The sequence below is a fragment of the Heloderma suspectum genome, chromosome 3, assembly GCF_057233095.1.
Source record: "Heloderma suspectum isolate Gila_16-S chromosome 3, 16-S_ref, whole genome shotgun sequence".
NCBI classification, from domain to species: Eukaryota; Metazoa; Chordata; class Lepidosauria; order Squamata; family Helodermatidae; genus Heloderma; species Heloderma suspectum.
The window spans coordinates 131,435,058-131,458,754 of NC_139460.1; the positions used below are offsets into that span (position 1 = coordinate 131,435,058).

A 23,697-nucleotide genomic window follows, 5' to 3' on the forward strand; every position below is an offset into this window, starting at 1 on the left:
CCGTGTGTTCCTGCCACAGGTAACCAGGATTATACACACATGGATGCACACTCCATTTGTTCAGCATCTATTTTCCTGGTGGCTGCTGCCCAGGCAAGGGCTAGCTATGGAGTACCTGGCCAGGCAGTGGCTGTCTCTCTTTTAATGAAGGTGTGGCAGGTGCTATACTTCACTCCAAAGAAGAAGTGGGCAGAGGTTATGCAATGTGGCAGCAGCTGGGTGGGTGGGGAGGAGCGTGCATGGATGGTGTCATCCCAATTTGCTAGCCAAAGGGCAAGGTCTGTGCCCTGATTGCTGAGCAATAGTGACCAACAGACACTGATTCATGGCCCACAGGCCAAGGCCTAATGGCAGCCCTATCTCAGCCTAAGAGTTACTGTTCTTTTACAGTTAAAACACAAACTTACCATATTCACAGTTTGTCCCATGATAGCCAGTTAGACATGTGCAGGTATAGCTACCAATTCCATCTCTGCATGTTCCACCATATTGGCAAGGGCTTTGCTCACACTGGTTCCCATCTAGTATGAAAAAAGAATAATTAGGTTTTGTAATACAGGATGTTAAGATATGTATATGTTAAGAATAATAATATGAATGTACTGGGAGTCACTTTTTATACTGCTGGGGAACTATTATAGTGAACTTGACCTGGAACCAAGGGTGTTTCTACACAAGGTCTTTATTGTGTACTCATGATTGCTTACTCATGATAGTTTGCAGGTCCTTTACATGACACCATCATCCTCCAGGCCTCTCTCGTGCTTTGCAACCATTATTGTGTGTTTTTTCCTAACAAGGGAAGTGTGCCATTTTTTTTGAATGGCGTTAAAAAGCCCCATGCAATTGCACAATTCTGCTATACCACAGTGCCACCTAGTGCTTGTGTAATGGAACTTATAGAAAGGCAGAGAAAGAAAATCCTTGGGGAAAAAATGTATGTAAAGGAGCCGATCTTAATCCCGAAAAGAATCCAGAGGTAGACATCCTGGTAAAGGTGCATGATAAAAGCCTCATGTAGACTGGATCCATCAGCTTTGCCAGTTGCATATTCTGCACAGAGCTGGTGTCCATATGCAAATACCCAGCCTGCTGTTGTACTACTTTTTAGGGGCACAGCAGACCAATGCTAACTTCATGCATAGTATTGCATTGGCCCAGCAGTCAAACGTAGACCCAGTTCTGTGGACAAATGAGGGCAATGAAACAATGTGAATAGCATCCTACCACTTAAGAGTCAGACTGTGGTGTGGATCTTTTTAGTTTTGCTATTGAGCCAGGATAGATAAACTTCCCTTATGTCCCAATCCTGCACATGATGCAGAAATAAGTTTGATTGAATAGTACTTGCTTCCATGTGATGAGGTTTGGATTGGGTTGTTAAGGAGCACAATTACTGTGGATATGTGTAACATGCCCCTGCAGTAGTACTATGGAAGTCAGCCTTCACCTTTCATACCTGCTACAAAACCCTGATCGTTAAGCTCCTGACCCAGTTCACAGCTCTACGTAAAGAGCTGCTATAATCATTTGAAAATATACATGTAGCTTTACAAAAGTATACTGTATTTCCTTGTTAGCCTTGCTCCTTACCTTCCCAATATTATCTCCCCCACTCTGCCAAAATTTAATTGTAAGCTCTTTGCAGCAGTGACCAGTTTTTTCCCCCTTATATTGTTCTCTGAATCACCATGTATGTTGACGGTGCCATATAAATTAATCAGCCATTCACAGTATTAGTGAGAGAGGGAGAGAGAGGGAGAGAGAGAGGGAGGGAGGGAGAGAGGGAGAGAGAGAGGGAGGGGGAGAGAGAGGGGGAGAGAGAGGGAGGGGGAGAGAGAACAAACAAGGGAACATATACAATTTAGTGTCCCTGGACAGGCTTTCTACTAGGGTGAGTGAATGTGAGATACTAAAAAATGGGGCTGTAATTTCTTGACCACCAGCACAACTCCAGGTTGCTATGAATTTAACTGACTGAGTTTTAAATCTTAATTAATTAAATTTATTTAAAAGAAATATTTGAAGGGGGAAAACTGTGTTAATCTCTTACCCACATAAACATTCCAGAACTCCTCCTAATGGTAAAAAATGACAGTGTTTAGTAATGTAAACAGTGTTTAGTAATGTAAAGTAAAATTTAGTAATTTAGTAATTTTAGTAAAATTAAATTCTAATTTAAAGCTGAAAATCACACAAGAAAGAGAATATTAAAAAAGTAATTTAATCTACTATAATCCTTTATTGACTATCCAGAAAGTACACCATAGTTTTAAAGGTATTTTTTAAAACCTCTCCCCTCTCAGCCACGCTTTGCTCCATTTTTTAGCCAACCACCAAGCCCCTCTTGGTTATAACTTTGCTACCACTTCCCTTTCTTCCTGATGTGCAATAAACTTTATGGATGGTCCTTTGATAATAAGAGTCACGTCATTTACCTAGTGCAGTGATCCAGTTAAACAGCAATGTTCTACTGGACCATTGCTGATGCCTGAAGGAATTACCCTAAATGTTGCTGCCCACAACTTACGAGGGAACACTAATCATGATAACTAGCTTGTTCGTCGATGGTAGGATTTAGTGGTACAGGCAGCCTTACAAAAGATTATCAAGATCTGCACAGCACCATCCCTTCCCCCTACAGAAGTTCCCCAATGTGGTGCCCTGCAGATGTTTTGGATTACAACTCCCATCATCCTTGACCAGTGGAGACTGGTGGCTCTGATTTCAGTGGGGTGGTACATCCACTCTGGGTTTCAGTCAGAACCAGTTAGAACGCTAAAGGCAGAATCCAAGGTGCAGAAGTACCCTGGATAGCTCCTTTAGAGTTCTGATGGATTCTGACTGAAACCCAGGGTGGATTCACCACCCCACTGACATCCGAGCCACCAGCTTCCACTGTCCTTGACCACTAGCAATGCTGGCTGGGGCTGATGTGAATTGTAGTCTAGAAATCGAGGGGGCACCATGTTGGTGGAAAGCTGCTATATCCCCTCTAGTATACTGTAGTTGCTTAAGGCCCCAGAACTGATTTGACAAACAGTACGTTGTCAAGTTCCAGCAAAATTCTACTCAGCTGTGTATATATTCACAGTTCCATATCCAGCACTGACAGTATTGGGAAAAAAATTATTACATTTAGTTGAGTTGACAATTATGTATTATGCAGGAAAAGAAAAGGAGCGTAGGGTAACCGGGACACTATATCGCATGACTTGGACCAAGATAAGCTGTGGGTCTCTTCTTGTTCCAGATTTTTCCTGTCACCACCTGTAGACTACCAGTAGTTTAGCATTTCTGGTTTTGAGCAGATGGTTAAGGATGACTCATAGATGTGGCAGAAGCAGAAGCAAGCAATATATAACATGGAAAAATCGTACCATTTCAGGCTGTCGATAGATGCAATATAAAAACAAGGCTAACAAGGCTCTGAGTCCACCTTCGCAACAGTACTGTCAAGACATACACGAACAGGCCACCATCTTGTCCCTTGTCCATTCCTGTTTGCTCCCATTTTTATTACCATTGCCTCCTCTCCTGCCCCACTCCTCTGCTCTGCCTAGGGAAAGTGAGGGAAAATGCCCAGTGGTCCAGTGTTCCCCAGCTGGCAGTGGAGGAGTAAGTTGTGGGCAACAGGAAAGAAGGAGAGAACAGGAGGTGACAGCAGAAGCAAATGGAGAGAACAGTGGAGAGAAGCAGGACTGACAAGAGCCCTATTCAGGCATTCTGATCCTGTATAGAGTAAACACATGAGGAGAGGGAGCAGCTAGCCCCGCCCCCACCACCATCACATTAATTGCCCTCTACGTGTGGAGGCCAAATTTCTGAAGAGAAGAGTTGGAAAATCAGTGTTCGGAATAGCATGGACAGCCTCCATGGATACAGGAGGCTCTCCTCCTCAACGAGTCCAAGGTGACAAAAGCAACGACGGAGAGGGTGGAGCTAGTAAACACTAGTGTGTTTATGCTACACAGAATCAGGATGCCTGAATAGGGCTGAGGTGTTACACACAGTTGACAATTCCATTGTGAAGGCGTGCTTGGAATTCTTGTTTTATACTGTCCAATCTGGCTCCAAAAGACTGACAAAAACAACAGCAGAAGTAATCCACTGTATTAAGACAAAGGACACCCAGTAGCCAGTTTGTTCTTACAGTTTTCTCCTGGTCTTCAAAGGCTTCTCTTGCTTCTTCTTTTGAACACGTCTCCTCATGACACTCTCTTTCAATATTTCCTTTCTTCAGTTCATCAAACATTGCATTCGCTCGCCTTGTTCTTTTCAAAAATGTGCTTGCGTTTTTATCTGATAAGAATACTGAACAAAGAAGAAAAAGGAAAAATATCATATGGACATGTAATGTCTTTCAAAACATGTCTAAAGCTAATGAACCATTAAATAATTGTCAAGAACCCCATGTTCTTTCTGTACTCTTGACTGTGAGATCATGTCAAGAACTCCATTTGCTTTCTGTACCTTGACTGTGAGACTTCTCTATCTGGCACAGCTGAAACAGCACACTGTGATGCAACCACCGGTGGGGCTATTATCTCAAGATAGCCCTGGCAGCCCTGGCCTTCAAGGCCAGAGTAAGACCTGGTTTGCACAACATGACAATCCACCATGGCTGATCACCGATGGTGGGTTGTCATGTTGTGCAAACCTGGCATGGCTTCTGCAGGGTGGCTTATTTTTCATGAATAAGCCATCCTGTGAACCCATGGCATGTTTTAAGGTTGCTGATACTCATGGTGGCTTGTTGTGCTCTCCAAACCCGGCAGGGTGACTTCGTCATGGGTTGCTGGGAAGGGCTACAGAGCTGGCTGACAAGAGCAGCAACAAACGAGGTAGGGACTGAGGAAACGAGCAGTTCTACTGCAAAGGCACCTGGGATACATGCTGGAGCCAGCAGGAGGATCGAGGGGAATGAGTGGGGAAACAAGCTGCGGCAAGTCCAATCATCTGTCGGGTTAGCAAGTGAACAATCAGTCCATGGGAGCTAATTCACAGGGTGGCTTAGTGTGATGTGTGAACCAACTCAGTTAATTGGGCTGAATGATCTCAGCTGTGTTCCTCTGGGAACTTCCCCCCTCCTGCATAGGGTTTTGGGACGCTGCTGAAGTCAGCTGGTGATTGGTTATCAAAGATCTGCCTGGAATTGTCAAGAGCCTGAGGGTAAAAAGGAGAGGCTGGGAGCTGCCCAGTTTTCTCCACCTACCTGTGCCAAGGTCTGCGAGTTCTTGGATTCTGGACTGGGCCTTTTCCTATGAGGGGACCCATACTTAGATAATGTATAGGACAGGCTTAGCTATTTCTTTCTTAATTTTGCCAGGATTACTGTTCCAAAGGTTCTCTTTAACTTTCCCTTACGCCTTTTTCTTCCTCAATGTAAATAAACTTCCTCTGCTTCTAGAGTTGTGTGTGAGCTTCCTTCCAGGTAAATCTCAGTACTAAATTCAGCAACCTCTGCTTCAGCTGATTACTACTGGGTAAAGTTTCTTGTTTTGGGGCTTCAGTAGAGGGTGGCAGCTTCGACCCTTATTTCTGTGACCAGGTGTGTCCTGAAAGCTGGACGTAAAGGGGTGGTGGTAGTCTACCAAGTAATTATTTGACCCTGCCTACACTGCAGGGAGTTTGGGCAACCCTCTTTCTCCCTTCACTGTGATGAACAAAGCTGCAATTCTGTGCACGTTGGCTGGGGGATGCTGGGAACTGTAGCACCTTTTTTCTGTTTAAACATGCATAGGATGGCACCCTAAATGTCTTTAGGATGGCCCAGATTCACATGATGAGTTTTGTTTCATGGAGGGGTGTGCACTGACCACAAGTTTTGGTTCGGACCCCAAGTAGGAAAACAGCCTGATTCGTCTGGGACTGATTTGGAGACTGCCCGATTCAACCTGGGGGCCAAATCCAGATCTCCCATTGACTATAACTGGAAATCAACAACAACTATAACTTTTTTGCTGATTGTCAGAAATGGATGAAATTGGTCTGCCACCATGTAATTAGAGTGATATACTTTCATGCCAAAAACGTGTGTTTACTAGCAGGGTATTAAAACACTGAGAAATCCTAAATGGCTTTTGCCAAAAATATAAGAACGGAGCTAAAATGTTAGCTACTTCCCTACAAACCTCATCACAGGATGCCAGTGAGGCCTTGTTGTATTGTTGTACTACACCTGAAGTTGTTATGAAGTTACACTGTTCGTAAGTTTTGGAGTGCTCAGGAGCACAAGCAGTTTGACAGTTTCCTATCTTAAATTTACCTAACTGATCTGCAAAATATAAAGATTTCCTCCCTATCATAGATGCCTTTCTTCCTTTTCACTGCTTGGATGCAGGGGCAGTGCTAGGTACCTAAAAGATCTGGGTCTCAGGCATGGGGCAGAGGATGGGTCACAAGAGGCCAGGCCAAGGGATCATGAGAGGTGGGGCCAGGGGGTCACGAGAGGTAAAGGGCTGACCCATAGAATATTAACCTGCTCCACCAGAAGCAAGCCATTGCACACCATCCAAAATCCATCTTTTGACAGGAGCATCCTCACTGCTTTGAGATCATGAATGCAAAACAGTGGAGGATAATCCACACAGCCACACAAAATGATGGTGATGATGATTATATTCTCAAAGCCACACAGAAAAGCAGCGTTTGGCACTCAGGAGCAACCCACTGCAAAATGGGACACAGAGGTGATGGTGACAATGCTGATGCTGATGCCGCATTGAGCAGGGGGTTGGACTCAGTGGTCTTATAGACCCCTTCCAACCCTACTATTCTATGATTCTATGATACTGCTGATGCTGATGATAATGATAATAATATTAATAATAATAATCCCAGAGCCACACACAAAAACACCCAAAGTTCTGGTAAGCATGGCCAGCAGTTTCTGAGCATCCAAACATATGTCACTTTACATGGGCATCCCACTCTCCAAACCTCAGAACAACAGCAAGAAGCAGCACACACAGTATAAAAAATAAATCCATCTTCTAAATGCCTACTCTAAGGCCAGAAGGACTGGATCGCTCAGAAGTAAGCATGGCACAAATTCTGACTGCACCAAAGATCCATCCCTCCCCACAAGCAGATTTTTAAGAAGGAAAAGAAGTATAATCTCTGACAACCCAGGCAGGTTTAAAGAGAGGTGGCACATGTTCTGGACCACAACTCCCACCAACCAGCACAAGAGGGCATGGGGAAAAAATAAAACAATCCCAGCTAGCTGCAGAAATCGCATCAGGTTATCTTTAACACAGCAATAAAAGAGCGAGGTCCTCCACCCTGAAGAAAAGCAAATAAGGAAGACATCCCCCTCCGAACAAAAGCAAATACGGATGCACGCATATACACACATTCCTGGGAGCGAGCTGTACTGAATTCAGAGAGGCTTACTTCTGAGTAGACATGCATAGGATTGCACTGCAAATTTCAGTTGCATACAATTGTTGCAAATGCTCCAAAGTCATGCTACCAGAGACTCTAGTTTTGCCAATTTGACTCTTCCTAGCTGTGGATTATTACTTACGTATAATTAATAAGGAGATGAGAAAGGTAATCAAAGTGCTCAGTGTTTAAGCTTCCCTTTTTGCAAGGATCACAGCTCTTATGTACCAAAACTTGCTCACGCTCATCCAAGTGAAATACTCAGAGAAACAATTAAAAAAAAAAAAAGCTTGAAAAGTAACCTTGTCTAGATCTTCTTATTTGACTACAGCAACAACAATGCAATGTCTTCTGTGTTAGCCAGACTCACTAAAGAGCATATCCCGTATGCATTTACTAACTTTTAATTCTTCGGTGTGACTGATAAGAGTAGAAGCAAGCAGTATATCGATAATGCACACGTGAATTCATGGCTGATCATTTGCAGCAGCTGCATAATAACATAGGAAGAGCCCTGCTGGCTCAGACTGAGGGTCCATCTAGTCCAGCATTCTGTTCACACAGTGGCCCACCAGCTGCCCACGGGAAACCCACAAGCAGGACATGAGTGCAAGAACACCCCCCTCTGCATCTTTGTTCCCAGCAACTGGTGTACGTAGGCATACTGCCTCTGATACTGGAGGTAGCATAGAGCCATCAGGACTAGTAGCCGTTGACAGCCTTCTCCTCTGTGAATTTCTCCAATCCCCATTGAAAGCCATCCACATTTCTGGTCATCACTACATCTTGTGGAAGTGAATTTCATAGTTTAACTATACACTGTGTGAAGAAGTACTTCCTTTTCTCTCTCCTGAATCTACCCCCACTCAGCTTCATGGAATGACTACACTGGGTTCTAGTATTATGAGAGGGAGAAAAATGTCTCCCTATCCACTTTCTCAACACCATGCATAATTTTGTACACCTCTATCAAATCTCCCCCCATTTGCCTTTTCTCTAAGCTAAACAATCCTAGAGGTTATATCCTTTCCTCATAGGAGAACTGCTCCAGACCCTTTAAAGTAGTTTGAATTCATCCACAAGGAACAGGTGACAGTTCCTAGCTTTGTATCTCATCTCTTTAAACATTGCTTGCTCTTTACTGGCATATCTTGGGTTTTTACTTTGCATTTTACTCATTCTCAGCAATGTTCAATGTTCACGCCTTTGGTGGTGTTTTTGTAAAACTTTTATATTTGGTGAGGGTCATTGCTTCAGATCAGTAAACCCTGCAAGATCTAATCCACCAACTCTACTGTTTTTTATTCAACTTTTCATACACAGAGGCCTCCAAACTCAGTGATTCACACATGTATTATGAACTGAAGAGAAAGGATGATAACAAGGGGTAATATTCCTTTTAAATTTTGCTATTTGGTAACTGCAGTGGCTTCCAATTTCCTTAATGAGCCTAGTGGCTGCTTTGCCTCCTCCTCCTCCAGTGGGTGCCCTTGAGAGCCCCGCCAGCCGCTGTCCTGTCACGGCATTTGCTGTAGCAACAGAGAAGTCAGTGGGGCTCTCTGAAGCAGCCGTCAGCATTTTCTTCCTTCCTGGCTCTGAGGATCCCACCCGGCATCTTGCAAGATGTCATCTGGATGTCCTGATTTTGTCAGGAAGTCTTGCAAGATCTCACCTGAAATCAAAATCTCATGAGGCTTTGGGCGAGTTTGCTGATGCCGGGAAGGAAGGCAGCAGTGGTGGTCACAGCAGGCAGATGGCCTCCCAGAGGTTCGGGACCCAAAAGCAAAGATTTGGGGCCCTAGCCTAGTGGGCATAGCCCTCCCGCCACCTCTGCCTGGGTGCATTTCTTCCATTATCCCTCTCTATTCCATTGTTATTCTTTTTTCTGTGTCATGTTCTTTTTAATTTGTTTCTTCTTTCAAAAAGCCAAGTTACCACATTATTACTGAGTCATCTTCCTATGATGGGAACCATAGCAACCAATATTGTGGGTATGTTATTTCCTATCCCTTCTGAGTGAAATAGAAATATTTCTTTCTGATAAGAAGGGCTATCTCCACAGTTGTATGTATCATTTTCTGTCTCTCCCCCCATGGCTGAGAGAGGAAATATTTCTACCATTTCACAGACAGAATAGTATTCTTGGGTGCTTCTTTCTTAAACCGCACACACACACACCCCTTTAGCTGGAAACTGCTTGCTTAGTGTACTGCAATAAGAAAGTAACCAATTCACACACTGTGTATGTGCACAGGAATTTTTAAGTGGCTTATTTTAAAATCCTTAAATTTAAGGTGCTTTTATAATTTCGTACTGTAGTTTACTGATTTATGTTGTAAGCTGTTTTTGTCAAGGCCATGGTCTTTAAAGGCAGCAAAGATATATATTAAATAAAGAAATAAATAAAATACAAGATGGAGCTCTTTTCAGAGGAGAAGACATTTCCTAATATGATCTGCATTCATCCTGACACAAGAGGAATATTTCTTATTCGAAAGAAATGAAACCAATTGCAGAGGGAGGGAGAGAGAGAGAGAAGAGGCAGTTATTAAGACTCACTCACCGTTTCTTTCTGACTTCAGGAGACACAACAGAGAAGTGAAGATCAGAATGAGGAGCAGCTGGTTAGCCATGGTGTCTATCGGTGGAAAACAACACTCTGTTCCCCTTCAGGGTTAGCTGTGAACAAGGTTCAAGCGACACACTTCCTGTTGCTGTGCTGACAGCTCTTATCACACACAACAAATGTGTTTGTGTTTGGATGTGGATTCTTCAAATTAGAGTGCTGACTGATCGGACATCCTGGTCTTTTCCAAGTAAGGTCACAGAGTCTGTAGTAGATTAAAAGCATATGGTGGTTCCGATGCCTAAAAAGAGAGCTTCCCCCGCTGTTTGCCTCAGATATTTAGGCATAAAGGAAGCACACAAAAAGGTCAAAAGCTGATTTCATTTGTGGGAATAATCTCTCTTTCTGTTTTAGTAGTCTTCAGGAGAAAATTCAAAACAACCCTACAGGCAGAATCATTTGTTTCTAATGAAGTCCTAATGAATGCTTTTTTTCTTTTCCTCAACCTGGTGCCCTTCAGATATGTTGGATTGCAACTCCCATCATTCCAATCCCACATGGCCAATGGCTTCCCCAGGTTTGGAGAGGCTGGGCTAGAATATGCATATTTGGCCCAGCAGAAGGGGAGCAGGACTGAACTAGTTTGAGAGAGAGTTTGTCAACTTCCCCAGAGAGCTGGCAGGAAGATATAAGGGAGCCGTATTGCCAACCCAAAGAAGGAAAAGATTATAAATTACAGCAATAAAAGCAGGGGTTGTAGGCATGCCTATTATCAGTCACCATGTGCATACAGATGTGTTGATGGGCAACTTAGCATTGAAAAGAGCTCCCAAGCTAGACACGTTAATAGGTTGATTCACTGGGTAGTTTGTTCTGTATTCCCCTTACCTGTGTCAGCTGCTTTTCCTTTTCCTGAATACACTTTGGATTACTATAAGGAGACACAAAACTGATTATAAATGGCTTACTGTCTCCGAAGATGGAAGCCCCCTATAACAGCCAATCCTAGCCTTATCCTCCACGAGTTTCTCTGTTCCCCTTTTAAGCCATCTAAGCTACTGGCCGCTTCCCCAATTCTGGTGGAAGTGAATTCCAGAAGTGAATGATGTATGATGTGAAGAAGCGCTTCCTTTTATCTGTCCTGAATCTACTGCCAATCAATTTCATTTGATGATCCTGGATTCTAGTATTATGAGCAAGAGAGGAAAACTCTCTGTTTACATCATACGTCCATTTTTAGTGATGTGGCTGAATTTCATAATCGGTCAGCTCACTGTTGGAACTCGTCCATTCGTAATGCTCACCTTTGTAGTGAGCCTGGATGGATGTATTATGAATTCGCTGTTAAGTTTGGAATTGGTCGTAGCTTCGGAGCAAGCCTAGTAAGGCAGTACACAAATTCCCCCACCCCCAATACATTTTCAGTCATCCTACCACCTTGACCTCCCCAAAGTCTACTTGAAGTAGTCTCATTAGCTGCTTCTTTTGTGGTCGTTGCCACTGCACTGCAGCTCTGGATCTGAGGAGGAGGGCTCTGTGGGTCCATCTTCATACCAGCAATTGGCGATGGCGAGTAAAGGTCACATGACATCATCACGCAGCCAGACCACATGAAAACAACCAATCAGAAAGGGGCACATAATGTGGTGACACATGATGTCATCCCGCACTGTGAGATTCTAAACTACCGCTCCCAAGATGCACCTTGATACTGCCCAAGCACAAAAACTCATTTACACAGAATGAGACTGGTATTAAAGGAAAACTCTCACCCAAACTCACATGGAGGAATTTATTACTTTTCCAAGTAAATAACGAGTTTACCTAAGCTAAGTTTGCCCATCACTATATATTTTATAAACCACTATCCAGAGGACGAGATGGCTAGATAGCATCACCGATGCAATGAATATGAACTTGAGCACACTCTGGGAGAGAGCGCAGGACAGGAAGGCCTGGCGTGCTATGGTCCATGGGGTCACGAAGAGTCGGACACGACTGAACGACTGAACAACAACAAATCTTGTCCTCCCACCCTTAGTGCAAACCTCTTTTTTTAACTAAACCCCCCAAATGCTTTAGCACAGGGGTGGGGAACCCATGGTCCTCCAGATGATGTTGGACCACAACTCCCATCATCGTCAACCATTTGCCATGCTGGCTGGGGCCGATGGGAGTTCTGGAGGGCACCAGGTTCCCCAACTTTACTTTCATGTTTCACTGTAGGGAAGACGCTACATCCCTATGATCATTTCAGTTACTCTTTTCTGTACCTTCTCCATCTCTGTCATATTCCTCAACTTGTTTTTAGCTCATATTTTCACCAGATAAATTCCAAGACTAGAAGGGAAAAACAGACTCAGCACCCACTCTTCCTACCTGCTGGTTCTCTCCTACAAATACCTCCTACAGCATCAACAAAAGTGGAGTTTGCCAAATTTAACAGCTAAGTTCCACTCTGAACGATCTCCAGACTCTCATACAGACTGGACTTTTACATGTTCATTCACTTTGGTACTGACAGTTTTAAGACAGCAAAAGTTAAGGAGAAATCTTATTTTTCTATTTATAAGTATAACACACACTGGTGGAAAAAATGTTAAAGAAAGTTAACAGTGAAGTAGTTCATATTCCTCTCTGGTCACAATGTGAAAAATAATACTGAAGTATAAATTCATGGAGAACAAATGAAAAGAAATGTTAATTTATTATACAGTCTTTAATTTATTTAGGATGGTTAAAGAATGCTGAACAGAGAGATATCAACATTGACAGTCACACAGAACTGCACAACTTGGAAGAACTCCAAATTAGGAATCCATGTGAATGTTTAGCCATTCAAAGTATCTTAACACTTTTGTGTAAACTCCATACGTGCCTAATGCTGCACAACCCTTACCCCAGCTCACAATCCCTGTTAGAAACCAAGTATTCTTGTACTTCGTGACATGAGGTCCACCACTGTCACCTTCACAAGAATCTTTCGTCCCGTTAAGGTAGCCAGCACAGAACATGTTAGCGGTGATACTGAAGTTAGTGTGCTGAATGCATTCTGGCTTATGAATCTTGGGGACGCGCACGCGCATAAGTGACACCGAAGTAGCCCCGCCTTCTAAGAGACGCCCCCATCCGCTCACTGTGGAGTATTCGATGAAGTTCAGGATGCTTGCAGCAAACCGTGGCTGAGGCAAACATATGGGCACCACATAATCTGTGAAGTTCACTGGGGTCACTAAGCGCAGCAAAGCAATGTCATTGTCAACTTTTTGGGAAGAATATTTTTCGTGGATGATTATTTCAGCAACCCTGCTTTCCTGTTCACCTTCATCTACACTGTTTATGCGAAATTCACCTGAAAAAGCAATACATTGTTTATGTAGCAGATATTGAGCTCCTTAATAGTAGAGATCTCAGAGCAGAGTCAAGCCGTTAGGCTCACATTCAAGAACTGTGAACAGTGACTGACTTTCACTCAACCTTCCCCAGCCTGGTGCCATTAATGGCTAGCCATTAGCCATGCTGGCTGGGAATTATGGGAGTTACAGTCCAATGCATCTGGAGGGCACCAGGTTGAGGAAGGCAGCCTTAACCTGTCTCTTCAGCTCATACTGAGAAGTTAAAGTATAGAAAAAAAATTGATCCCCCCCCCGTTTTTTATATAGATGGATTAACACTACCACTTGTAGTTACAGAACTAGGGTGTCTTACCCTCTGCTTGGTGGTCATTGGTGGTGGCCATTGTTATGGTGGCCATTGGTGGCCATTGTTATGGTGGCCATTGGTGGCCATTGTTATGGAAGGAGCGGTTTATGTGAAACAGGTTTTGCGATGGTGTCGGTGAAATCAGCTGAATACGTGGAATGCCACTAGAGCTTCTTGATTGGTGCACAGCAGCCACATAATTCTGCTTATGTTATTTATTCAAAATATGGGTTGAGCCTTACGTTGGTTCAGCACAGATTGGCAAGCCTTCCTCTACCCGTTTCCTCCCCTCCTCAGTTCCACTGAGATTCAGAAACTGAGCAAGACTGCACTCACCCAGTTTTATCCTGAGTTCTTGTTGGCGTACACGGTGTAAGCAGTGGGCTGCAGTAACGACCCAAGATGGAGCAAGCAGAACACCGCCACATTTTTCCTGTGCACCTTCTGTTAAGAGAGCCTAAAAATATAACAACCATCACTACAAATCACCATTTACAAATTACATGATTGACTTGGCAGTTATGGAGGACCTGTCCTGCTGATATTATCCACTATTACTAGTGTAGAAGTGCAGAACCTTAGGGCTGGGGGCTAAATCTGGCCTTCTGGGGGTCCCAATCATGCCTATTGCATGAAAAACCACAGGCGCAATTTCACTCTGTGGAATCGGCATGGAGTGGAACTGGCCGAAGAGGATTCTGCGGGGAAAGACGGATTGCTTCCCCCCAAGGGTGGATTCTCCAATGGAGCAGCAGGTAGGGAATCTGCCCATCCCTACCTCTGGCCCTGTGCATCACTGGAATGCACCCCCAAGAGCTTCTCTGCACTGGAATTTGACCCTTGGGCAAAAAGATGTTCTGCTCCTCTGATTTAGGGTGTTCATACAACGAGATGGTATCTTACCTTCATTTAAATTGTTCGTATGCTTATTAATTGTAAACCACCCAGACAATGTTATGTTATAGGGTGGCATACACATGTCATTAATAAATAAACCCGCAATTTTAAAAGAATACTTAAAAGTATTGGCAAGCAAAATGATCACAGAGTTGGAGCAACTCCCTATGAAGAAGGATTGGCGCTTTCTTGTTTAGAAAAAAGTCGATTAAGGTGAGGAGACTTGATCGAGGTGTATAAATTTAAGCTCAATGTGGAGGAAGCAGATAAGAAGTTTTTCCCCCTCTCTCACAACTTAGTGTGTGAAGCACAGACAGAGCTGAATTAATGGCATCTGTACCTGTTTTTTTTCAACCCACGGGGCTATAGCAGCTTTGGGTGGGTGGGGTGGTTTAAATTAGGGAAGGTAGGAAGTTAAAACACCCTGTTTCCAGAATTCCATATCCCCAATCTCTAAAGCAAAATAAACATTGCACATCGTTTTTGGTTTGGCCCTCATTCACATTACAAGTATTTGTTTTTGTGGGGAATATGTTGAGACAAAAAGCATAATTGTTTCTAATTTGTATGCACATTCTCCTTCAAAGTTGCCTTTCTAAGTATTCAAAGTGCTATATTTTGCTGTTTTTCCTATGAATATGTGTGCTAGTTTGAATGTTGTACAAAAACCTGGTAGTATGAGCTTGTGATCCCTATTATCTACTTTAGTCATTCCCAACCTGGTGTCCTCCAGATGTGTTGGTCTACAATTCCCAGAATCTGGCCGGGAGATTCTGGGGTTGTAGTCCAAAATATCAGGAGGGCACAAGGTTCGGGAAGGCTGATCAATCTAATTTGTGAATTTAAAAAAATGCATATTTCTGTTCTTGCCTAAGATCAGTACAGGAATGTACATCTAGCCATTTCTTAAACATGATGACTCCCTTTTGCCCACTGCCAACACCTTGCAGAGTTTTGCTATTCTGTGAATTTTTTGTTCATGGCAGTTGTTCTATTTCTTGTGAAATTCGGGGATCTGGCAGTGATCCTGCCCCCTCCCTCCACTCCATGTGAAGTGTAAATAGAGCGAGACCTGTGTGTGTCCATCCAAAGTGCTTTGCTTTGAAAACATTAAGAGCGGAAAAATAGCATTCAAGTTCACTTCAAAGTTAAAAGACTCACTTGCCATGGGCATTCACCGGGAGGACATGTATAACCACCTACGATTCTTCCTTCCTGCCTTGACCCTTTTTTCCCCAGAATGGGTATTTTCCCACAAGGATAGTCAACTGTAAAAAGATGTAGCTTGTTACATATGAAATATGATGTAAGCCATTTTAGAATATTATCTCTCTCTGTTCTCTCTCTCTCTAAGAGCAAACTCAGCTAATGATTGCTGACAGTTGGGCAGTATCTACATTCAACAATAAATAAATAAAGGCAAGATAGGCACCTGTGACAGGATAATCTCCTTATACACTTCCAGACACATTTCATTAATTTATTAACAGCATTTGTATGCTGCCCCATAACAAAAAATTATCTGGGCACCCTACAGTAAATGTAAAAACAAACGGTGGCCACTGGTGTTTTTTTCAACTATAGTGGACTTCGCCTGTTTAAATGCCTATCGCTGGGAAGCTACACAACATCCCAAAAGATGTCTATCCCTAGTAGACCTAGGTCAAGAGATGACCAAATCTTGGGTTGAGTGTCGGAGCACAGCCAACTTGTATGGACTGTTGAAAGAGGCAGCTTCGGAACTGTTGACATCATGATGGGAAATCGCAGCACCAGTGTGCATTATGTCACCGTTCGTCCTCCTCATGCAACCGGGAAATGTGGTGATTGTGCATCGGCTGCTCAGGTAGCGTGCGCTATGGTTGCAAGGTCTGTGAAAGTTCTGGCTTTTGTTGTCGCTGCCAATAATTCACCATGCATGATCACTGCACTATTATACTTGTCCAAGTATTGCAATTACGTTATGAGTGCATTAATGGCATAAGATGTCATTTTATGTTTTCTAAAAATGGAGAGGTGTCATGCTTCCACCAGGCATTTTATTAGTATGGCTTTCTTGGGGTACATTTGACCTCGAAACCGGATGGGCACAAGCAATTTTCCTGTCAACAGAGGGTTGAATGCATAGCCTTGCTTGCAGAAAGGGTTTGATGTGCCATCCCTTTTGATCTCTGTGACTCATTCCCGACAGGCTGTTAAAGTTATGTGCATCCAAGTCAACAAACCAATTAAGCAAGAGTAGCTGGACAGAAACTGATTTATGTATCCCAGTGAAGTCAATACCTGCAGTCCAGCAAACCATAAGCTGATGATTCTGCATCAATGCGGAAAGATGTAAGTCCTGTAGCGCTGTTGCCTGACAACAGGGCTGTAGCTCAGTGGCAGAGCACGTGCTCTGCATGCAGGTTTAATCGCTGGCATTTCCAGGAAGGAGAAAGACTCCTCTCTGAAAAACTGGACAGGCACTGCCAATTAGAAGAGGGCAGAGGTGGGCAACCCTGAGATGTTTCAGCCTACACCTCCCATCAGCCCCAGCCAGCACAGCAACTTGCCCACCCCTGGTGTAGACGATACTGAGCCCGATGAACTGAGCAAGCATAAGGTAGCTTCCTTCCAATGCCAGTAGTCAGATCCTGGCCAGCGGCATGAACTTCAATTGAGCTGGATTAATGTTTGGAGCCCGAATGTCAGTATTTCAGTATAGATGCTGGTAAAGATGCAACTGTTAGGCAGAAGAAAAACATCTTATCCAAATGGAGCCCTTAAAAGAAGTATTTTAACTTTAGCCGGGAAGGCTTTCTGCATAGTTTTATTCTATGATTTTATTTACCATTAATTATTATTTGATTACTACAAAGACTTATTTCTGTCTGTCCTCTGGCATCTATCAGGAAGGGGATGCCACCTGTTCTTACCTTCTGGGATGCAAGATACTTGATCATTTCCGAGCCTGTATCCCTCTGCACAAAAACACTGCCGTAATGTCGTTGGAGTATCTATGCAGTACTGTTCACAATCGCCGTTGTCATAATAGCACTTTAATTTGGTTTCTGGACCTAAAGGTAGGAGAAGACCATGTGAATTAACCAGATTTCATTTTGCAAATGGCCTTGCAATATTGGATGTTCTGCTTAAAACGTCACCGGTGGGCAAAGATGACGTGAGAGGAAAGCCAGAGGACAGGGATGTAGATGCACGTGTTCGTACTTTAAGTCAAGTAGCTAATGTTTGTTGGGTTTAATAATTCTGTCTCCATACAGTCACTAGCTCCACTACTACTAACCTGGAAGATGGAGGGAACAGGACAGCATACAAGAGGACTTGTACTTCCACTGCTTTGAATGGTACTGCCTGTGCCAATCCTGACAGACCTTGGTCTAGCAGCAATTTGCACATGGATCTTCTGTGTCACACACTGCAGAAGTGCACTTGGCTCTCAAAACCCCGTGTCTGGAAAGCTTCGTGTGCGGTATGCAGCTACATCTCCATTTTTGCTCTACAGGCACAGGAGCAGGGAGGCAGATCGTTACCAATCTGTCTATCCCGTCCCTCCCCAGTTGTGACCCCCTCTCCCCCGGTGCAGCTACAACAGCCAGTACAAATGCTCTTATTGGTGTCTGTTGAAAGGGTTTTTTTGTTTTGTTTTACTAACCCACAAGCTCCGAATAACATGTTGACCTATCAGTCTCATTTTGTTTTGCTGCTCATTTGCTATTTAATAAATAATGTGACTATCTCCTATTTATGATTAGGGCTATAAAGTCAAGTAAGGATGTGGTGGTGAGTCAAATCCACAGAAATTCTTCAACTGTGCTCAATGTATTGTTCAAGGTCAGGAGATATTGGCAAAGTGCCAATACCCTCACTGATGTTTGATGAAATTAGCATGTGAAAAATGGATGCGTCTTTGCTAAGCAAGATAAATAGGACCTACGTAGTGCGGGGTGCAGGCCATGCTCTTTTCAGGATGCTCTGTTCTTCTGGGTTTTCCCACAACAGACATTCTGTGGCCACCAAACATGCTCAGTCCACACTGGGCCATTTGGTGGTGTGTGTGTGTGTTTGCTCACTTAGGCTGTTTTCCCTAAACATGTTTTCGACTTCCGCAAACCTCGGGATTCCCCCAAGCATGCTGATACCACAAGCGTGCTGAATGGGAGGCCTATGCACGGGGTGCAGAGGAGTTGCCTGTCAACACTTTGTATGTTGTAGCTGGGAGGGGGAGGATCTGTTATATGTGCACATTAACTTTGTTTCTTGACATACAGAGATTTATATAAAAACCATTCTCAGAGCCCTCAAATACATAAACCAAAGAGATCCATACTTTTCCAAAACCTGCCAGAACCTTTGGCATCAGATATCATTTCAAGTCTTAACTTTAATAAAACATAATGTAATTGAAGTTAGTAATATCATACCTATTTCACAGTTTTTGCCCTCATAATCTAGAGGACAAATGCAGACATATGCTTGGTGCTGGTCAGTACATGTACCACCGTTCTGGCAAGGGTTGGAGTCACACTGATTAGGATCTGTAGAAACAAACACACAGTGTCATCAAGAACTTTAAGACTGCCTGCAATAGTAAACTTTGTCGAATTGTGTTTGTATGAATCCCCGTACCTGTGTAGCGTATCCAGAATTCCCTCTGAGCAGAAGGGGACAGGATTGCAGGAGAAAGAAGAAGCAAATTGACCACAAGTTAGCATCCATGCTTTTCACAAATAGAGTAGTATGTTTACAAGCCTTCCGCAACCTGGTGCCTTCAGAAGTTTAGGACTACAACTCCCACCATCCCTGACCACTGGCCATGCTGCCTGGGGCTGATATGCGATGCAGTCCAAAGCATCTAGAGGCATCTAGATTGGGAAAGGCTGATCTGGAGGCATAGATTTTTTTTTATATACAAACAAATATCGGTTCCATAGAATCACAAGATCATAGGGTTAAAACCAGTGAGACATCTAACACAACTTCCTGCACTTAAGTAGAAAGGGGGACCAGATGATAGAAGGGACACCTGGCTGCTGACAAAAGATATAATCCATAAATCGTGGTTTGCAATTCCGGTTTGGAGGGCAAGCACAAACCATAGTTTTGTGGTTTGGCTAGAATGGCAAATTGTGGTTTGATGCAAATGGGAGGGAATCAGAGCAAGCAACAAAAATAGGGAGGGAACTGATAAGTCCAACTCCTGTTCATGCAATGCCAAACCATGTGAACACAGTTAGATTGCTCTTACATTAAGGATCTTTGTTAAGACATTAATGGCACTATTGGTAACATTAATAGATTTTACATCTAGTTATTTAATTTATTATTACATTTATATACCACCTTTTTTGCCCCTTGGAAGGAACCCAAGGCGGCATATTTGATCCTCCTCCTCGCCTTTTTTATCTTCACAACAACCCTGTGAAGTAGGTTAGCCTGAGAGTCAGTGACTGACCCAAAGTCACCCAAAGAGCTTCATGGATGAGTGGGGGTTGAACCCAGATCTCCCGAGTCCCAGTTTCACACTCTAACCATTACACCACGCTGGCAATGTACTTCCTTGCAAATAACCTCTGTTGTATCTTATAACCCCTATGCCTCTATTCTCAGGGCATAGGCTGAACAACCATGTCTTCATTCTGAAGATATATGAAAACAGCTAGGCCATCTCCCATTGAGCTTGCTTTCTACAGGCTAAAAACATGTACCTTTCCTTCAGTCTGTCTTCACCGAATTTGCTAATCAGACCCTATACGTCACCTTGGTAGCTCCCCGCTGAATCCTTTCCAAGTTGGCCTAGTTCTCAGTAACACTGCAAAACCTGTTGCTCATCTGTATCATTTCAGATTACAGCTGGCAGCTTATATGGCGAAATATTCTTCTATACAAAACAAAATAATCCCCGTGCACATGCCAGGGCCATCTCTAGGCTAGAATATTTCTCTCTGGGATCTTATTTTTCCACATGCAGGTTTCTGTTTTGTTTGTTGTATAGAGAAGCATTTAGTCATATGAGCCCAATCCTGGCAGTTTGAAGAGGCACAGCCTAAACATGAGTTTACCACCTCAACTGGTAGTTGTGAGAACTGGGACTTCGTAAACATTTGTCTTGGTCTGCAGTGCCCATACATGGGCATAGTATTCTAGATGAGGAGAATTCCCAGTAGCAAGCCCTTCTTATCCTACTAATTCCCATGTCCCAGTAGTAAAATATTTGCCGTTTTTCACATCATCACCTAATTGTGTCAAACTACATATGGCCTTTTTATTTTCCATAGTGGCTTTCCACCACATTTTGGCAGCATACCGCTGATTTTTAGCAGCATGGCAGTGGCAGGTGTGCAGGCCCGGGAAGGTCCAGGGCCTGGGAACTGGCTCTCAGATGAAAGTTGCCCACCCCTGCAATTGACTCACATCCAGTTCCTTACCAAGGTTTACGTGTAGTTTAGATTAGGCAGATGCCATTGAAATTGGAAGATGCTTTTAAGAAACAACAACAGGACAATGGAGGACAGCTTTCTCACTACTTTACACCACTTACAGTCCTTTTGTTGTCTTTGAAGATTTCTCTTGCTTCCTCCCATGAACATTTCTCTTCTAGGCATTCTCGCTCCAGTGAACCCGCTTTGAATTCTTCGAAGAAGGAATTGGCTCTCTTATTCCTTCGTAGTACATTACTTGCTTCCTTGTGCTTTAAGAAGACTTAACAAAAAAAGAAAAACACAGAAACCATTGGCTGGCTACATTCATCATACATAGTTATGAGGAACATCTCCACAGCTGAAGAAAGTAGGAAGTAGAACTGAACTGAAATTACTTACTTTGTCTTATGTCCATTTGGAGAGTACTGAGAAAAGGCTCCCACTTGCAGCAATTTTTCGATGTTCACTATGAACATATACACATTGTACCAATGCTGCTCAGTTCTGTGTCCTCCACTTCCTCAGACTGCTGCTTCTCAGCATCACTTTTCTTCTTTGCCCCCATTTACCTTTACTGTTGTCTCATCTGATTGGCTGTGGTAATCCATGTGATTTGTGTCAATGATATCGTAAGCTACCCCATAAACAACATCATGTAGTCACAACAACCAACCAGATTGAGGGTGCAATCGTATGCATGCATGTAGCATGTTCCTGCCGAAACATGCATAGGATTGTGTCTTAAATAGCAGTGAGGGTACATGAAGCTGAGGAAAGTGAAGGTAAGAATTTTTCCAGTAATTTCAAAGTGAATGTCAGTATTAAGGAATATCTGGCACAGCACAACCATAGTAGAGATGCTTCAACTCTTTTGAAAGTTCTGTTTTGTTGTTCAGCTTTTAACATTGTGTCACAGGGCATGAAATTAAAAGCCTGGATCCAAAGAATTTGCATGGGCCCAGTGTAATTTTTTTTTCATGACCAGCAGACAGCCCCCACCCACCCCCTCCCTCTCCCCTTTCCATATCACAGAACGATGCTAACTCTTTCCATCAGATTCCAAAGCAGTTTCCATTTCAGTACTGAGAACTGTTGAAGGAACACAAATTCAAATGTCCCTTGGATTCAGTAGTGGGAACTGTTGAAGGAACACAAATTCAGATGTCCCCTGGATTCACAGAACGGACTGCGTACTTCTTTGTGCCATCGCCATTGTAAATTAAAAGGCAAGGGCGTATGTTCCATGCAGGCGCTCAGTTTCCTTTCTACAACCCACATTTGTCTTTTCAATATTTGGCCCTCAACCAGAGTGCAACTAATTTGACCTCCTTAATTCTAAAAGCAACAGGCTTAAATGGGGCATATCTGTATTTTTGTTTTTTGAATACATATGCCAGACAAAGAATGTGCACTTCGAAAGCTTACAATATTTCCAACAATTAGTTGTTCCTATAAGGACATGTTATTCTTGTTCTATTAAATTCAGATAGTTTAGTTTGTAACTGAATTTTGTTTTCGATCAAACAAAAAATGTACTGAATAATAATTAGCTTGTTTCAGTTTCGCTTGCTTATGTCCCTTTTTATCATCACAATAAAAAAAATAACTCTTAAAATATTTTTAAATGACTTCAAGGGTATCATGGATGATAAATAAATTAGTTTGAATTAGAGACTGTGATTTTAAAATGGAATTATCTATACCTAGGCTCTTAATTCACTTATTGATCGAATGGGATAATTTACAATGTATTATTAATTTCTGGGATGCAAAGAACCACTATTACGTATGTGTGTATTTACGGTGCCTACAATTCCATTTTGTCAATGAATGCTAAACATTTTGCCTCTCAAATGGGTCCTCAGGGGAAATAATTTTAAGAATTATAGGGTAAAATTCTGAATATTTAAATGCAGTGATATAACATAGTCATGTAGGTTTCTCTCGTCATAATTCTACCGTATCACCTAAATTAAAAAAAGCAATCAACAAACAGAAAACTGCATGCGACAAATAATTGATAATGGTGTTTTAGATACTGTCAAATTTGCTACTATTTTGATCTCATAGTTTGGAACCTGATAGCTGATCTTTCTATAATGGATTGAAAAAACCTGACTTTTCTAAATCATTATGGTAAATAAGCAAATAAACACTTCTATCATATAAAACAGTTTGGCTTTAGAAAGCTTCAAAAGTGTGCAGTTGTTTCTTGGAATTGCTGTGTACTTTCAATAAGAAAGAAAATGATGACTATAACAAGATAAAACATTTTAAGATCATATACTAACACAATTTCATGAATCATACCTGCAGCCAGTGAAAGCGGATATACTAGCAAAAGACAGAAAAACAGAATGTTGCAGTTTCGGGAAACCATGATGAAACCAAAATGCTGTGTCCAAAGAGTGTACTGATATTTCAGCACTAACTCTGTGACCAAAGTTCTCTCTTTTAAATTGCTTCAGTTGGAGGAGGGGCACAGATATACTCCAAGAGAAAGAACTGAGGCCATAATACTAACATACCTAATAGCCAGCCTGGTATAGCAGGCAGAATGTTGGACTAAAAGAGAGTGAGAGATCAGCGGTCAAGGCCCTGTAAGACAAGAAGCAACGCTATTATTATTACTACTACTGCTACTACTAGCTTGCCTTTCTACACAATAACAGCAAAGCACAATTAAGCAATTAAAAGTACATAATGTATGTAAAAGAGCAGATA

At 42.7% G+C, this 23,697-nt stretch overlaps 2 protein-coding genes across 16 annotated transcripts in view; both read right to left on the reverse strand.

The window, feature by feature from the left end:
- The window catches only part of LOC146350254 (coagulation factor X-like), an 88,236-nt gene extending 78,091 nt beyond the window's left edge, over window positions 1-10,145 (reverse strand). For 13 of the 15 annotated variants that reach the window (XR_014789233.1, XR_014789232.1, XR_014789230.1 and 10 more), the window contains exons 1-4: window positions 9,953-10,144; window positions 4,154-4,314; window positions 2,054-2,078; window positions 408-521 (exon numbers count right to left, since the gene is read on the reverse strand). Coding sequence is in view for 3 of the 15 variants with exons in the window: in XM_084844603.1 (XP_084700729.1) it covers window positions 408-521; window positions 2,054-2,078; window positions 4,154-4,314; window positions 9,953-10,022 (370 nt within the window). In the remaining 12 variants the exon portion in view is untranslated. Of the gene's footprint in view, window positions 1-407; window positions 522-2,053; window positions 2,079-4,153; window positions 4,315-9,952 lie in introns of all 15 variants that reach the window. The other 2 variants (XR_014789222.1, XM_084844602.1) reach the window with 2 other exon arrangements.
- Window positions 10,146-11,676: 1,531 nt separating this feature from the next.
- On the reverse strand, window positions 11,677-23,401 carry LOC146350256 (coagulation factor VII-like). Its single transcript, XM_084844606.1, has 8 exons — window positions 23,284-23,401; window positions 21,093-21,253; window positions 19,181-19,205; window positions 18,976-19,089; window positions 17,470-17,610; window positions 15,716-15,822; window positions 13,994-14,114; window positions 11,677-13,307 (listed from the first exon to the last, which is right to left on the reverse strand). Exons 1-8 carry the CDS (start codon window positions 23,351-23,353, stop codon window positions 12,766-12,768), a joined length of 1,281 nt encoding a protein of 426 aa, XP_084700732.1. The 5' UTR covers window positions 23,354-23,401; the 3' UTR covers window positions 11,677-12,765.
- Between the last annotated feature and the right edge of the window lie 296 nt (window positions 23,402-23,697).